The sequence below is a fragment of the Pristis pectinata genome, chromosome 3 (genome assembly GCF_009764475.1).
Source record: "Pristis pectinata isolate sPriPec2 chromosome 3, sPriPec2.1.pri, whole genome shotgun sequence".
NCBI lineage: Eukaryota > Metazoa > Chordata > Chondrichthyes > Rhinopristiformes > Pristidae > Pristis > Pristis pectinata.
The window spans coordinates 49,233,587-49,249,889 of NC_067407.1; the positions used below are offsets into that span (position 1 = coordinate 49,233,587).

The 16,303-nt window shown below is 35.7% G+C and overlaps 1 protein-coding gene across 3 annotated transcripts in view; it reads right to left on the reverse strand.

Annotated features, from left to right (window-relative positions):
- Positions 1-16,303, reverse strand: part of LOC127567730 (uncharacterized) — a 50,505-nt gene that overhangs the window by 24,614 nt on the left and 9,588 nt on the right. For 2 of the 3 annotated variants that reach the window (XM_052010708.1, XM_052010709.1), the window contains exons 3-10: positions 13,628-14,943; positions 12,355-12,429; positions 10,210-10,360; positions 9,422-9,573; positions 6,519-6,578; positions 5,128-5,261; positions 2,517-2,679; positions 1,728-1,891 (exon numbers count right to left, since the gene is read on the reverse strand). In XM_052010708.1, coding sequence (XP_051866668.1) covers positions 1,728-1,891; positions 2,517-2,679; positions 5,128-5,261; positions 6,519-6,578; positions 9,422-9,573; positions 10,210-10,360; positions 12,355-12,429; positions 13,628-14,943 — 2,215 coding nt within the window. The remainder of the gene's footprint in view (positions 1-1,727; positions 1,892-2,516; positions 2,680-5,127; positions 5,262-6,518; positions 6,579-9,421; positions 9,574-10,209; positions 10,361-12,354; positions 12,430-13,627; positions 14,944-16,303) is intronic. The other variant, XM_052010711.1, reaches the window with a different exon arrangement.

Sequence of the window (16,303 nt, forward strand, 5' to 3'; positions counted from 1 at the left end):
ATTTAACTCTTTTGTTCCATATGGAGGTCTAAATAGAAGAAGGCCAATCAGCCTCAGGAATTGTTCTGCCATGCACTGAGTTTGTTCTGTGTTCTAACCGTATATAATTAACACCTCTGTTTAACAGAAATCCATCAATCTCAGTCTTTAAATTAGCAATTCACCCTGCACTGAAGAAAATTCCAACTACATCCTTTTTACATGTTAGGCTGTACCCTTACTCCTAGGTCCTCTCCATGTGCTACATCAATCTCCCTTGATATCTTAAAAACCCTTTTCAAATCAAAGGAACACAAGAAAGTAGCAGGAGTAGGCCAACCCTCAAGCCTGCCCTGCCATTCAATATGATAAATTGCTGATCTGCTCCATTCCTCAACTCCTCTTCAGCAGCAGTTCCTCATAGCCATTAATTCCCTAATATTTCAAAAATTTATCTATCTCCTCTTTAAATACCAGAGGGTAGAGAATTCCAGAGATTCACCATCCTCTGCAAGAAGGAATTCCTACACACCTCAGTTTTAAATGACTCCCTTTCCCCTTATCTTATAATTATGTTGCGACATCGGAGACCCACACACAATTGGAAACATGTCAACATCTACCCTGTCATGCCTCCTTAGGGTCTTGTATATTTCTATAAGATCAGCCCTCATTCTTCTAAACTCCAAAGAATACAGATCCAACTTCCTAAGCTGCTCATGATAGGATTCCCCTCCCATCCCAAGAATTAGCCTAGTGAATCTCTTTAGGTCTTCCTGTGTTGCTTGTATAGCTTTTTTGAAAGAAGGGTACCAAAACTTTGCATAGTACTCCAGGTGTGACCTCACTAACACACTGATCAATTATTACAATACTTCCCTATTTCTAAACTCCAACCCCTGTGCAAGAAAGGCCAATAGGCCGTTTGCTTTCCTAACCACAGTAAAGCTGTTAATCTCAGAATTTTGGTGATGCTGGACTGGTAAATTTTCCAGACTATTGGATGTTATTCCAATTAATACCTCATTGCACTTTTAGTTTGTTTTTTTTTAAAAGATGTTGCAGAGCAATATATTAAATTTTCTAGCAAAATAGGGAAACAGGGCTCCAGTGAGTTTAAAGGAGCATGGAAACAGGACCTGTGTCAGTGTCAAGGGACTGTGGGAACCAGCATCCGGTGAGCCAAATGCCAAGCCATTGGAATTTCTGAACAAAGAGATTGTAGTTATTAAAGTTTTACTGTATTTGCTGCCTGCTAACTTTTTTGATTCATGCACAAGATCCCTCCCATGTTTATGATCCAAATATATATTGATCCTAAAATCTTTTTAGACTACCACTGTTTCTAGCTTATCGTCATTTATTTTAGATATAAAATAAATCTCCCTATACGGACAACCATTTACTAGTTTTGGCCATTTACTCAACTGATATCCCTGTACAGTTTTATGCTTCCTTTTACAGTGATACCCATAATCATCACATCATTACGGCAGAGAAAAAGTCTCACTCCCCTGTTCATACCCCAGAGTCCTGCAAATCATTTTTCCATAAGTGCCTATCTAATTCCCCTTTGAAAACATTAATTGACTGTATTTCCACTATGCTTACACAGATCCTATTCTTTCTCTGTGTAAACACTACATCTCCTCTGTATGTTTGTTCATAACTTCATCCTTGCTTTAATTAATAACCACATTAATGTAACAAATGGCATATTGCATTTTAAAAAATAAACTATTATTTACCTTTGTGAGGTGAGACTGTATGTATCTTTTAGTAAGGGTGACTTATTGTTCTCATTTGTCATTGTCTGCATTTGAACAATTTTCTGTGTTGCACTTTCATCATTGAGTAAGCTGCCCTCGTGTGCTTCCCTTGGTCCTTCTTGGGTAATGGCAGTCATGGAACCCTTTAATGTTAAAAAGGTAAAATGCCTGATCTTTAGTAAAGAAAATGACATTGCAATAGTTTTATTACTCCAGTTTAAGATGACTCAAATATAGTGCAAACCCGAAAGCCTTTCTGGCTTTGATTCTATCTCTTAAAAAACGAGGAGTGATGAAAATGTCACAGGACCCATCAAAAAGAGCTGGAGGAACTTAGCAGGTCAGGCAGCATCTATGGAGGGAAATGAACAGTCGATGTTTCAGGGTGAGACCCTACATTTGGACTGGGCAGTCCAGATGAAGGGTCCCGACCCAAAATGTCAACTGCCCATTTCCCTCCAATAGATGCTGACCTGCTGAGTTCCTCCAACTTTTCTTGTGTATTGCTCCAGATTCCAGCATCTGCAGTCTCTTGTGTTTCCACAGGACCCATCAAGTTTGCAATATTTATTTAATAAATAAACTCTGGCATTAAAGAGCCAAAACTGATTTTCTTTTCCAAAAAAAATGAATCAGATATTTTTATTACATTAATATATGTTGAAGTCTTAATCTTACTTAAATAATTTGTGGGGACATATTTACAAGACTATGTGAATTTAAGTTCCTCGCCTTCTGAATAACAAGAGGTTTTAACAACATATTTACCTCAGAATAAACTGCATGTCTTGCAGACAACTTGGGGATGGAGAGTGGAGTAGGTGTAAAGATGGAACTGTGTAAGCTTGATTGATTGCAAATATCTTCATCAATTTCGTCTTTTATATTTTCCAGTACCATTCCTATTCTAAATATTTCTCCTTCAATTTCTCTGGAGATTAAAGAAAAGTTGAGTTAATCTATGCGCTTGACAGCACTGGTGCGCTGTTTTCCCCATCAGTTATCCTTTCTGAGTAAGGTTGACAATTTAAATGCAGTTTTCTGCTGTATAATTATCCCTTTAGGTTCCTGATTGTAATTTTCACAAAGGAACTTGAAACTAAAGAGACTTCCATGGTACCAGAATGGTTTGGGATTGAACCTAAGGTAAACTTGTTTTGATACGTAAAATATACTTTCATTTGTGCTTCAAAAATATTTGGACATTTGCAGACAACACAAAAATTAGTAGATTCATAGGTAGCAAAGAAGGTTGTCTAATGATACAGTGGGACATAGATCAGCTGGAAAGTTGGGCAGAGCAATGGCGGATGGAATTTAATCCAGACAACTGTGAGGTAATGCACTTTGGGAAGTCAATTCTGGTAGACACAGAGAGTAAATGGCAGGGAGCATGACGTGCAGAGACCTTGGGGTACAAGTCCATAGCTCCCTGAAAGTGGTGACACAGGTGGAAAGGGTAGTGAAAAAGGCATTTGCTTGCCTTCAAAAGCCGAGACACTGAGTACTAAAGCTGGGATGTCATGTTACAGCTGTACAAAACATTGGTTAGATCACACTAATAGTATTGTGTACAGTTCTGGTCACCACACTGCAGGAAGGATGTTGTAGCAATTGACAGAATGCATAATAAATTCACCAGGATGTTGCTTGGAATGGAGAGATTAGATAGGTTGGGTTTATTCTCACTGAAAAAGAGGATCCTGAGATGTGACCTTATAGAAGTTTATTAAATTATAAAGGGCATAGATGGGATAGATAGTAAGAATTTTTTTCCCTAGGGCAAGGGAGTCTCGAACTAGAGGACACAAGTTAAAGGTGAGAGGTAAGAAATTTAAAGGAGATCTGAGGGGCAAGTTTTTCACATAGAGGGTGGTGGATATCTGAAGCAAGTTGTCAGAGGAGGTGGTAGAGGCAGATACAATTACAATATTTAAAAGGCATTTAGACAGGTACCTGGATAGGAAAGGCTTAGAGGGATAAGGACCTAATGGGGGCAAATGGGTTAGTGTAGATAGGCATCACAGTCAGCATGACGAGATGGGCTGAAAGAGCCCTTTCCGTGCTATACAATTATATGATTCTAGATGATTGATATAATATTAAAATAACTATATACCCTGTGGATAATTTCTAAAAAAACCCTCTAGTACACAGTTCAATTGCCATGAGCAAAAATATTAACTGATTATGTTCATATGAATTAAATTTGATTCTGCACGATATTGTCACTAAAACTTTAAATGGAGTTAACTTTCAGGACAACTTGGTAGTAGGATTCAGTCTGGTTCTGGGGTGCTATGTGATTGGATTGTCATCAGAACTGTGGCAAAGGGCCAGTAGCATTGTGAATAGAAAATTGAGTAAATAATAGGAAGCAAAGAGTAGAAGTGAATGTTTGTTTTTTTCTCATACAGGAGGGGAGTATGCAGTACTCTATGTAGTGTTCTCCAGGAGTCACTACTATGACCATTGTTTTATTATATATATATATATATATATAATGGCTTAGATTTGGATGTTCAGGACACAATTTCCAAACTTGCACAGTACAAACTGTGGAAGTGTAGTAGACTGTGAGAGGGATATTAATAGACTTTGAGAGGATACACATAGGCTGGTGGACATATGGATGATGCAAGTTAGACACAGGAAAGCCTTAAATGTTAGATTGTAGCATGAAGTATAAGGAAAGGCAATGTAAACTGGGAAGTATAGGAACAGAGAGATCTGGGCCTATAGGTACATATGTCCATTATAGATACTTTAATTGTTGAAAGTGATGGGAAAATTGGAAAAAGTAGTTAAAAAGCATTTAGCATTTGGGATTTTGCTTCATGAATTGGGGCATAGTGTACAAGATCAAGGAACTCATGATAAGCCTGTATAAATCACTATTTTATCTAGTTGTCTACTTTGGGGAAATGTGCTTTAGGAAAGATGTGAAGGACTTGGAAGGATGCAAAGGAAATTTAGTAGAATGATTCCAGGGATGATGGACTTAGTTGAATGGACTAAAAAAACATGTGGGTATGGATATTTAAAATCATGAATGGTTCTAGATAGTATTCTACACAACAGTAATTTCTCTATAACATGAGTCCCTGCATTCATTACAAACAAATTTATAGGTAGAGAAAGACTACATAAAAGACAAATTTAAATATGATCGGCTCTAACAATATCTGTGATTCACTTGCAATGCTTATAATGATGTCCAATTCAAATTAGTTACTTGAATAAGCTTGAAATTGATCCTCCCTTCCAAACAAAAATTATAATCATAATCGTTATAATGACATGGAATTTTGTTAAAATCATAATTAACTCATTAGAGAACATATGTGTGAGTGCCAAACCCCATCTATTTATATCTAACCTATCTGGGTCAAACTCCCCAACAGTAGTACTTTTTTCCAAATAGCAGCGATGCTGTAAATTACGGTGCTCATCTTTAGTTGCAATGTAGATCCTTTCTAGTTTGTCTAGGCCATCTCTCAGTTCCTTGAATTCCTGTTGTGTGGAAATTCACAATTAAAATTTGTACATATGATAGAGACCATGACTCTCATTTCAGTATGTAATGTTACAGATTAGGTTGCTATTTGGTGACTATCCCCTTAAAATATAGTACAGTAGAGTAGTATGTGTGTGGCATCATCACGACAACAGCAAGATAACAATGTGTTGACTTTTATTGTTCAGGGAGTCAGTCAGAGAGAGACAGAGAGACAGAGAGAGACTGACTACTGGTCTCTGTATCAATGGATGAAGAACAATAACTGTGTCTGTCACTACAATCCACCTATGGATTATTGGAACAATCCAGTGGAGTCCACTTTGTCGTTAACCTGTAGAGGGAAACAGGTATTTCTGTGGACGGTCACGTCTCGAATGCCTTTCGGGGTGGCAGATACTTTGGAACAAAGCAATGGAGATCATCAGTGACTGAGGTGTCATATGGGTTCCATCGTGGAACATGTGGATTTCGTAAATTCTCTCTATATTCTCTCCACATTTCCTCTTCAGTCAACGGCGGTTTTGCAAAAGCCTTTGCTCACGTTTCACCTTATGACTTGCTGAACTGAACTTTGAGAACTATTCCTGGACTTGGAGTTTGGGAATTTGCCACACATATACTTCGAGTTTAGTTTTGGGGTTAATGTTTAATATCTAATATTTTTACTTTTCTTATTATTACAAGTAGTTATTAATAAAATAGTTTCTAACACTTAGATATGACTCGGTGTGTTTCTTCTGTTGCTGGTACGTAACAGTAAAGACCTTGGGTTATTTCCACAGGGTGAGAAAGAGAAGCAGACTTTCTTTATCCTCATATTCGCCACGTGTGATGTTTTATAACGCTAGAGAATATTGTGGACCATATCTCATGATTTGTGGCTCCATTTATGCTGTGTTACTGGATAAAAATAATACACCTATTGGTAGACTATTGTGCTCATGTTTTTTGACATGCATTGCCAAGAACAAATGTACTTTAGGAGAATTTATTTAATTTAAATTAATACAAATTTACTTGTAACTGAAGTGAATTCAGTAGAATATAAATACATGATTCTTAGAATATCGCTAAATGTGTTTTATTAAGATAACAATTCCAATATTCTTCATGGTGTGCAACATCAAATAAAATTTGGAAAAGTATTACTGTGTTTCTGTTAACAAGCTGTGGCAAATAGTCCTCTTCTTCTGATTATCAAAGTACTTATTATTCCAAAATATTGTAAAATGGCTATTAAAGACATTAACCTGTTGTTTATCTTCCACGGGAATCAATTTCGAATTCAAGTAGTTCTTGAAGTCTTCAACCTACAGGAAATTTTAAAAAAATCATACAATAAACCATTAACTCAAAGGAATGATCCAGGATTTCTGTATATTTCAAAATATATGTACAAAGATATCCATCCTCACCCAAATATTCAGTTCCTAATTTATTGATCAACTACATAATTGAAAAATATAATTGCTTCACATTAGCAGGGTATTTTACCACAAAACATTTTTGGCTACGTTAAAACCTGCACTCCAACATATTGAAAGTACCTTGCTTTGGTCAGCTTCTAAGAAGAAATAAAGGTAATGGCAATGCACTATAGACAGCTCATTGAGTATTGCATTACATTTCAAATGGCACAACTTCTTTGAATGCCATATAAAGGAATAGATGAAGTATATAAAATACATAGCAATAGATTTGTTACTTATTAAAATAAAATCTTGTTATGTTAAATGTTCAAAACAGGTTTTAGTACTTTGTGTTGTCCACGCAGGTAAGAAAGCTATATTACGTTTTCTGCTTGACCAACTGTTAAAATTGCAATTGAGTCCGTAAGATATCAGGCATAATTTTCTTATTCAGGGCATACAAAACAATTTAAGTTTGTTATTTTCTGACATAAGGACAAAATTGACTGATGGACATCTGTAAAAAACCGAACCAGTTCTTTGCCTGGGGAAGGCCGATATGCTAATATATCATTTAAAGGAGATTGTGCTCCTTGCTTTTGTGTCTCCTTTTATATATTTGTCAGCATGAATAAGTTAATTTGTTCAATGTAACTTACTGTTTAATCCACCTACACTGAAATTTAATTTTTAAAATATAACTCAGATATTTTCCCCAGACTTTAGTGTCAGATGTCAATCAAGGAAGGAATAAACAATAAGTGCATATATATTTCAAAGACTATTCAATATCACAACAGGAAGGCTTCAAGTGACTATGGAAACCACTGTGATGAACAAAATACAAGCATCTACAGCAACCAAAGCAACAAATGTTTAAGATAGGCCAAATACTGTAATAATATTTGATACTTTAGTCAATGTAAACATGGACATGTTATGAAGATTACAATTACAAATTTATTTTAGTGTAGGTTTCCAGTCTCAAAGCAATTCATTTTAGAAAAGGAAGTGAAAGGAGACAGTCATTGTAAACTGATGCCTTTTGAAATTTAAAGCCATTAGCTCACTCTACATGCAACACAAGACAGTGGTAGTGTTTCTTCTCCTTCTTATGCAGTCCCCTTGGGATCAAAGCTGACCTACTTCCATTCTGTTTTGCGGGTTCTAATGAGCCCAATGGGGAACCACAGACTCTTCCACAAATGGGGCAGAGTGTAGTTTATGGAGTAGTATGCTCTTACCACTGCTTAAGCCAATCCTCATCTGCTCCCAATGCATGGCCTCAAGGTTCTCAATTCCATTCTGAATGCTCCTTGTACAATTTGGGTTGTCATGAGCCAGAGGATATCAGGAATCAGTAGTTCTCAATTGAATGTTGCATTCCTTCACGGAGGCAATGAGGACATCCTTAATTTTTTCTCTCTCCACCTGGTAATCTCTTTCCATGACAGAGCTCAGAGTAGAGTGAATAGTTCAGGATTCTGGTGTAGGGCTTTGCAAACAATGTGGCCTGCCTAACATAACTGAATGAATGTAACTAAAACCTCAACACTGGGGATGTTGACCAGAAAGAGGATACTGATGTTGGTTCCTTTGTACTTCCAGGGAATCTGGAAGATTTGTAACATTGGTGGTATTTTTCCAGTGCCTTGAGTTGTCTGCTGTAGTTAATCCAGGTTCCAGAAGTATTTAGGTGGGCAGGGTAGATCATGAAGTCTAGATCTTCAGATATCCTTTTCCTCAAGTGACTAAAAGCTGTGCTGGAGCAAAGAAGGCTGTGATAAATTTCACCATCCATGTCTGCCTTCACCAAGCAGTGACTTCTAAGTTATGCAAAGTGGTTTATGTTCTTGCTATGAACCTTTGTTGTTGGAGGGCATTGTGGTGCAGTGGGAGAAGTTTGGTAGATGATCTGGGTCTTGTGGGTATTGAGTGCAAGGCCCATCCTTCTGTATAGTTCGGTGAAAGTGTCATTGTAGTACAAGCCACTGAACACTCATTTTGTAGCACTTTATCATATTTAATTATCACTTTGCCCAAAAACGAATAGTCCACCTCAGTTAAAATTTTAATGGCCATTGTTGTACCATATTGTGTTGTTGCTTTAATATAATGACCAGTCTCTGCTTTAAAAACTTTTGAAGTTGATTTTGCTCCAACTCCATACTTAGCAGAAGTGCTAAGCAAGGTGAAAACGTTGCGAAATTGCACTATATAAAACTTTCACCTGAAATCTATTCAGCAACTTGTTTGCTCCATTCACTGGACATACATTGAAATGCGTTCTTGCCATTTTTGTTTTTGGTACTGCATGAACAGTACAGGGGAATGCAATTTTTTTCCAGTATGAAACCATAATGGTAGCTCAACTGCTACCACTGCTTGCTTCACGTGAATTTTCACAAATAACATAGTAGAGCTTGTATGTAAAGTTCTGTTATATTGCATTAGGGTGGGATTAAAAACATTGCAATTTAAAACAGTAGAATTTCTGAGTAGCTTCTGTCATATTTAAGCAATGTTACTAAATTAGCCACATCAAATATTGATATTCCTTTTTTTTTAATTACCTGTTTACTATTATGTTATTAATCTACTTAAATTAACCAATAATGTATTTAAACTTGATTTATATAGAATTTCAGAAGTACCTTCACGTTATATTTAGAGTGTTCTTCTCATCCTGTATTTGTAGCCAATGTTAAATAGTTTGCAGTGCTATGTTCCAGTTAAATAATTACCTTATGTTTAAAATACTCAATATGGTTATTTAGCTTCTGAGCCATTTGTTCTCCTGTTGCCTTGTAAAATTCGGAAATAGGCTGGCAAGAATCTGGTTTAGATCCAGCAGAAGTTACTGATAATGACATGGGATAGTTGTTATGTGTTGATTCTGCCAAAAATAAAATTCTGAGTTTAGTTCTGTAATCTTTAAGGTTTGCAATATATTCATAAGTTCCCATTAAATCTAAAGGTAAAAAAGTCACACAGTTTTGTAACACCCTTCATGATCCTGGAAGGTTTCAAATGTTTTACAGCTTATGAAGTCCACTTTAACATGTAATCACTTCTGTAGTGTGTCAGAATATCATATTTCAGTCAGCTTTATACGTATTTGGCTACTTTTGAATGGAACCAACTCAAACATGTTAGAAATGCACCTTTAAGCAAGAGTAAGAAAGTATTATTTAATAAGATATATAGGTCCTTGAACAGCATAAAGCTGAGCTCTCCATTTCTGAAGCCTTGTTAGAGGGAGTACAGCAAACTTTACTTGAGAGTTCTTTAAAGTAATTAGTACAGTCAGTTTACATAATAAAGGTATTAGCAATACCTTCGTCATAGAGGGTAAAAGATCAAACTGAAAATTTGAAATTACTTAAAACAGACGTTTTGCAATTATGAGATATAGCAACTAGTTAAATGCAAACGTGATTACATGCTTACTCTATCCATTCAACAACATTTCCTATGAATAAGTCTAAAAGGTATATAATACCATTCCATGTTCAAGAGATTATTTATTTACCTAAAGGGAAGAATGTGACTGATTCAGTGGTGCATACCGACTCAGCTCTGGGTTGCTGTGAACTTGTCATAATAGTTAATTGACAAGGTGATGACAAAATTCCAGAATGAATCATTTGACTTGATTTGGATAAATCAGAAGTTACAGTTACCTAATATAAGAATAAAAAGTTAAAATTAACATTTTATGTTAGCAACATTGAGCCTCTGTGTGTACTGCACTTGCTAGTCTCAAATTAATAGTTGTATTCTGTTTGTGATGTGAATCTACACTCGCTTCTCCGAGTTGGTTGTGGCAGATAGAGAATGAAAGATTCTCACACCATTACACTTCAGATCTGTGTTACAACCAACTTCAGATTTAAATTGTAATTTAGCATCTTGTTTCTTGCCATTTATAGCATCGGCAAACACATGACCTGACAATCCCAGCAAGTCTGATTAGTGATGGCACATGATCAACTAAATCAATGCCTTCATCTGTATGTTGTTATGGTCATTTTGGAAATGTTCCCAATTATTTTAAAGAGATCAAATGCTAATTATGGTGAAAAAGTAAGATCAAACCTTCCATTAGGTTACCACATTAAACTAAGAAAGTTAATAGCTTAGAAAGTATTTGAAGAGATCTTTTTGGGTTATTCTGTTCCCCTATCCTCCCCCTCTTTGCTTGAATCATCACTTCGGGTTTTCCATGACGATACTTGCAGGCATGAAGTATCCAAGCCTCCAAAGGTGGTCTCATTGCAGTAGGACCTCCCATGCCACAGCGAAGAAGCCCTGCCTTGAAATGCCACTGAAAGTTTTGGCATCCAGCAAATCCTGCTCCCAGCTTTGCTGATTGTCAAAGCTGTGATGCATTTCCATTTTTTAATAAATGGCTTTGTCAGAAGAGGCATTTCAAAACTATTAAAATTGAAGTACATCATTTTTAAATCTAAAAATTACTCACATTTCTTTTACAAAATAGAAGTTACCTAAACACATAAGTAAAAGCATTAAGCAAACCAAAAATAATTTTGAAAATTAAACTTCACTATCCTGTTGCCTCATGTCCACAATCCTATAATCCCCAGAGGATCTGAGAGGTGATACTCAGTGTGCATTCCAACAGTGGAGCAAACTGACAGATGCTTTCCAAGTAAGTCCTGCACTTTTGCACTTGAGGTAGCAGGCATGGAAGTCCTAGACTTAATGCTGTCTAAATAGCTATGTACTGATGTCCCATTGCCTTGTTTGTCAAAATGTCTTTGAAATTAAATATTAGAAAAAGAGCAAGGAAGCTGTCTGGATTCAAAACAGCAATAGCTTACAATAACTTTATTTCATTTGCTCTTTGTGGCACTTTTGTACATGAGAACATAATATTGTGTATCTGAAATGCTTAATGGAACCTTCAATCTCAATGTCCCTAGAGAAGTAGTTTACAATTATATAAAGAAGGTTTTCTGCACAAAACATATTGTTAGTTGTCTTTAATCAGAACAATAGATTGTCCTACCAATTCAAAATTATTAAATTTGCAGAATATGCAACTTTGGGATTACAAGGCAATTCAGAGCCACCACATATTTTACTTATATCCAAGTAAAATCAACAATGAAATCTGAAATTCCATAACCAACAATTAGTAAGATGCTTGATGGAATTCATCCCACGAGGGATCAAAAGATTCAAAATCAAAATACTGTAGATGCTGGAAATCTAAAACAAAAATACAAAATCTTGGGAATACTCAGCAGTTCCTTTTTTTATTGTTTTATTTCAAAACAGTCAAGTATTGCCTACGGCTTTTTGGCATTAACCAAGTATAGGTATAGGAGATGAACACTATAAGTCACGGACCTGAATTATACATATTGAATCTTATAAATTTATTTAACAGTCTGCACCCCCAACAAAAGTTGTATAATTTACATTTTCCTTTCATAGCCTAATTTGAGTCTTTGCTACTTTCCTAATTCTTGCTCTGCTGAAACTCATACATAAGAAATCATGAATGCAAGAATGAATTATGATTTATTAGTAAACTCAGTGCAAGATCTTTGACAAAGGCTCAACTCAGTCGGTGTAATTTTTGGTGTTCATTTCATATATTGTTAGAAAGAACGGACCTAAATATTGTTGCTAAAACTAATGCACTTACCTTACCACCAAACCGCAACTGATCAATGGTATTTTCTGCTTCTGCATACTTTATTAGCAGCTTGTCAAACTCTTCCTAAGAATGAAACATGGGAATAAAATTATATAAAGACTGAGCAATTTTCTGGAAACTTGCAGACCAAAAAATTCTGCTGACAATAATATTGACAAAAGAATAGGTGGCAAATTCTAATAAAATTGTTGTGAATTTTTAAATTTAAAAATACCATCAAAGAAAACAGAAGATCAATAGTTTTAACAATGTTCTCTACATCGAATTAGAAGGTCAATTGTTATTCCATTTGCTGGGTTGGAACAAGACAAGGGAACAACTTATTCTTGCTGGAAATAGGTATCCAAAATATCTGCCTCCATATTGACAACGATTTAAAATCACTTACATTATATACCTGTGGGTAAATTGCAATTCATTAAAAAATAAACATACCTTATAAACAAGAGCTTCTTGAAAATAAAACTGTGTTTAATACTAGTAACTATAATCATTTGATATAATTTCTGATCACCATCCTCCACACCTTCACCAAGCAATCTCTAGCTTTCCTGATGTGTGGAAACCAAGACTGGGTATATTGCATTAAGTAATCTGAGCAGGTTCCTTTGTGCATAATTTTGTTAAATTATGTACATTTGAAGGTTTTTTTCCTTCTGTATTCATTATCACATTCACTCATTGAAGCAGCTGGTTATGAAAATCACAGACTGGTAACCATTTAAGCAGAGACTCCAACCTACATTTTTGTTGTATTGGCTGCATCTTTCTTCACAAGATCAAACCAGGAAAAGAATGGTGAAGTAGTAATAACACTGATGGTATAGTGTCCACTTTCTAGATGTAGAGTAGGTGCCTTGCATTCCAGTGGAGCAGTGTGTGCATCTTCACTTAACATTGGAAATGCACTGCCCATTGTGGCAGTGAGGGAAGGAAGCATTCAAGTTATCACCTGAAACTACTACTAGTCATATTGTTTAAGTAAGATTAGACTAAATTGTCAAATTAGACTATGAACAACAACACTATGTGGTGGTTTACCTTATTGTGGAGCCAGGAAAAATAGAAATGTTCTTCCCCACTTCAGAATTAAAATATTCAAGACACAGCTTTTGTGCCCCATGCACAGTGGCAAATCAGTTGGATTATGTATAGCTGATGGTATCTCAAAGATGTCAGTGAACCAGTTAGATGTGGTGCTGCCATTGGCCCATAAATTGCATGGCACAGTACACAAATCTGACCATAAAATTTATATTACCTGCAATTGTTGGAAATGTTCAAGGGTCTGATTTGCTTCCACATGTTGTTTTTTACTATTAACTTCTGTTTTTGTAGCAATTACTGAAAGTTGTGTGTTATCTGGTATGTTTTGCAGTACATCCACTGTTGATTTATGAATGGCGTGGAGGTTTTCTGATGAGTTGGGTGAAGATTTTGTTTTTTTAAATCTTGATCTTGGACATTTATAATTATTATAAGTATTCCTCTTGGGAATTCTAACCTTGGGTGCAACTTTGGAAAAGTCAAGTAGAGGATAATGTTGTTTTCCTTTGCCATATTTGATTTCATTATAAGAAATTGTTCTTCCCATTTTTAACACTGGATTTTGAGCAGTTTCTGATGCTGTTTTATGACTAAGTGGTGCTTGTTCATTCTCTTCTTGTACTACTTTTGGTGGAGTCTCTAGACCATAACTTGTCTTTCCTCTGCAGGTGCCATTTTTTTCCACATTCACTTCAGCAAATCTATTGCAGTGAGAATTACCTATCACCTGTACCAATTGTTCATTATTTTCAAATTTTCCATCTGTCTCTTCTTTCTTTGAAAGGTCAGTTTCTGATTTACAAAAAATGTTATTTTTCATGAATAATTCATTGTTGGAATTTGATGAAATTTGATTTTTAATAACAGTTTCTTCAATACTATCTGTAAAAGAGGTCTCTGGTAGAGTCTCAGAGTCAATGTACATAGTTGAACTAAGTGCCTGATCTTCTTCAAAAAAGTAATGTTGAACTGATTCAGAAATGCTTGATCTTCCACCACCAAGCTGAAAGTCTTTTGCTGCTTTAGTTCCATATCTAGGTATCAACAAATCAACTGGCTGCTCTGATGTAATAGCATTAAATTCTCTTTTACTTTCATGACTAGAAGCTTCAACTTCTGTATTCAGTTTAGTGTCAGATACTTCTTGTTGGGAGAACATATTTTTCACAATTGATCTTTGATCTCTAAGTGGGATATTTTGGCTCATTCCACTACCAGGACCATTACCTGATGGGTTCCCAAGAAGTCTGGATAATGGTGGCACATGGCTACCTAAATCAATGTCTGTATGATGTTCACTAACATTCTTTAAGTTACTGTCATAAGGCAACTCTTCCTGTTCCTCATCACTGGTACTGGCAGCTATGTCCTGATATTTATAGCCTTCCAAATTATCTTTTGTTTCATCATGCGCGTCAGAATAGTTAGAACTGTGAATATCTTGGTTATGTTGATAGTTAATTTCTTCAGTGTTTATTCTTTCAGCTTCATCGCTGCCATTATATTCCTTTTCAATCTTGCATATATCATCTATTGTGAAATAGAAAAGCACTATCAAAGTGGAAGTACAACCTTATTTTCAGTAAAGTCTTTAAATGTAATGTTAATCACCATCGGTCTCCATCTGAGTCATCACACACTGGTTTATTATCATGTTAAATAAAAAATGAATTATCTTGATTGGTTAAGATTTACAAAAATATCTTCCTATAACTCAAAAATATGAGGAAATAATATTTTCCTACATCATTTTATTCTTCAAATTATATAGATTTGAACTAATTATTACATTCAATTCAATGCACCTATTTTACATATCATTATTATTTTGATTCATTTGCAGCATGGACCATGAGAGAACATAAGAAGTAGGAGCAGGATTAGATGATGTGGCCCCAAGGTTGCTCTGCCATTTAGTACAATCTTACCTGATCTGAACTGGCTTCAGCTGCATTTTCCAGCCCAATTTCCCTAACCCTTGAGACCATGATAGACCAAAAATCTATTTTTGCTTCGAAAATGGTAAAGGTTCAATCTCCAGAACACAGAATCAGGTTTATTATCACTGACATATGTCGTGAAATTTGTTGTTTTGTAGATAAAGAATTCCATAGACTCATGCCCTCTGAGGGAAGAAATTCTTCCTCATCCCCATCTTAATTTGGCAACCCTGTATTCTGAAGCAGTGCCCCCTGCTTCTCGATTACCTCAAAGGTCATTCTCTCAACGTCTACTTTGTCAAAGCCCCTCAACATCTTACTTGTTTTAATAGTATCACTCTCATTCTACTAAACTCTAATGAGCATAAGCAAAACTTCCTCAACCTTTCTTCATACATCAACCCCTTCATCTTGGGAATCAAGAATCACTGACCTACCTCTAATGAGATCAAAACTACATGCAGTAATCCAGGTGCAGTTTCATAAACACTCCGCATTATTGTAGCAAGACTCGCCTACTTTTATACTCCACCCTCTTTGCAATAAAAGCCAACATTCCGCATGCCTTCCTAATTATCTGCTGTATTTGCATACTTTGTATTTCATATATGGCTCCAGATTCATCTGCACAGCAGAAAATTCTCAGATTCAGATTAGTTTATTGTCCTATACACCAGGGTGCAATGAAATTCCTAGGGCATGTGAAGCTCTATATTTCCCTACTTTCTAATTTCTGTTAGTTAGCCAATCGTCTATCCATGCTAAAATATAGTTTCCCAACTCCATGACCACTTACCTTATGCGGTAACCTTTTTATGTATCACTTTTTTGAATGTTTCTGCAAATACAAATCCATTACATCTGTTGGTCCTCTTTTATCCACCCCACTTAATCACAAATAATAATGAATTTCAACATTTTCCCCTTTGACAGAAATCAGGCAAACTGGT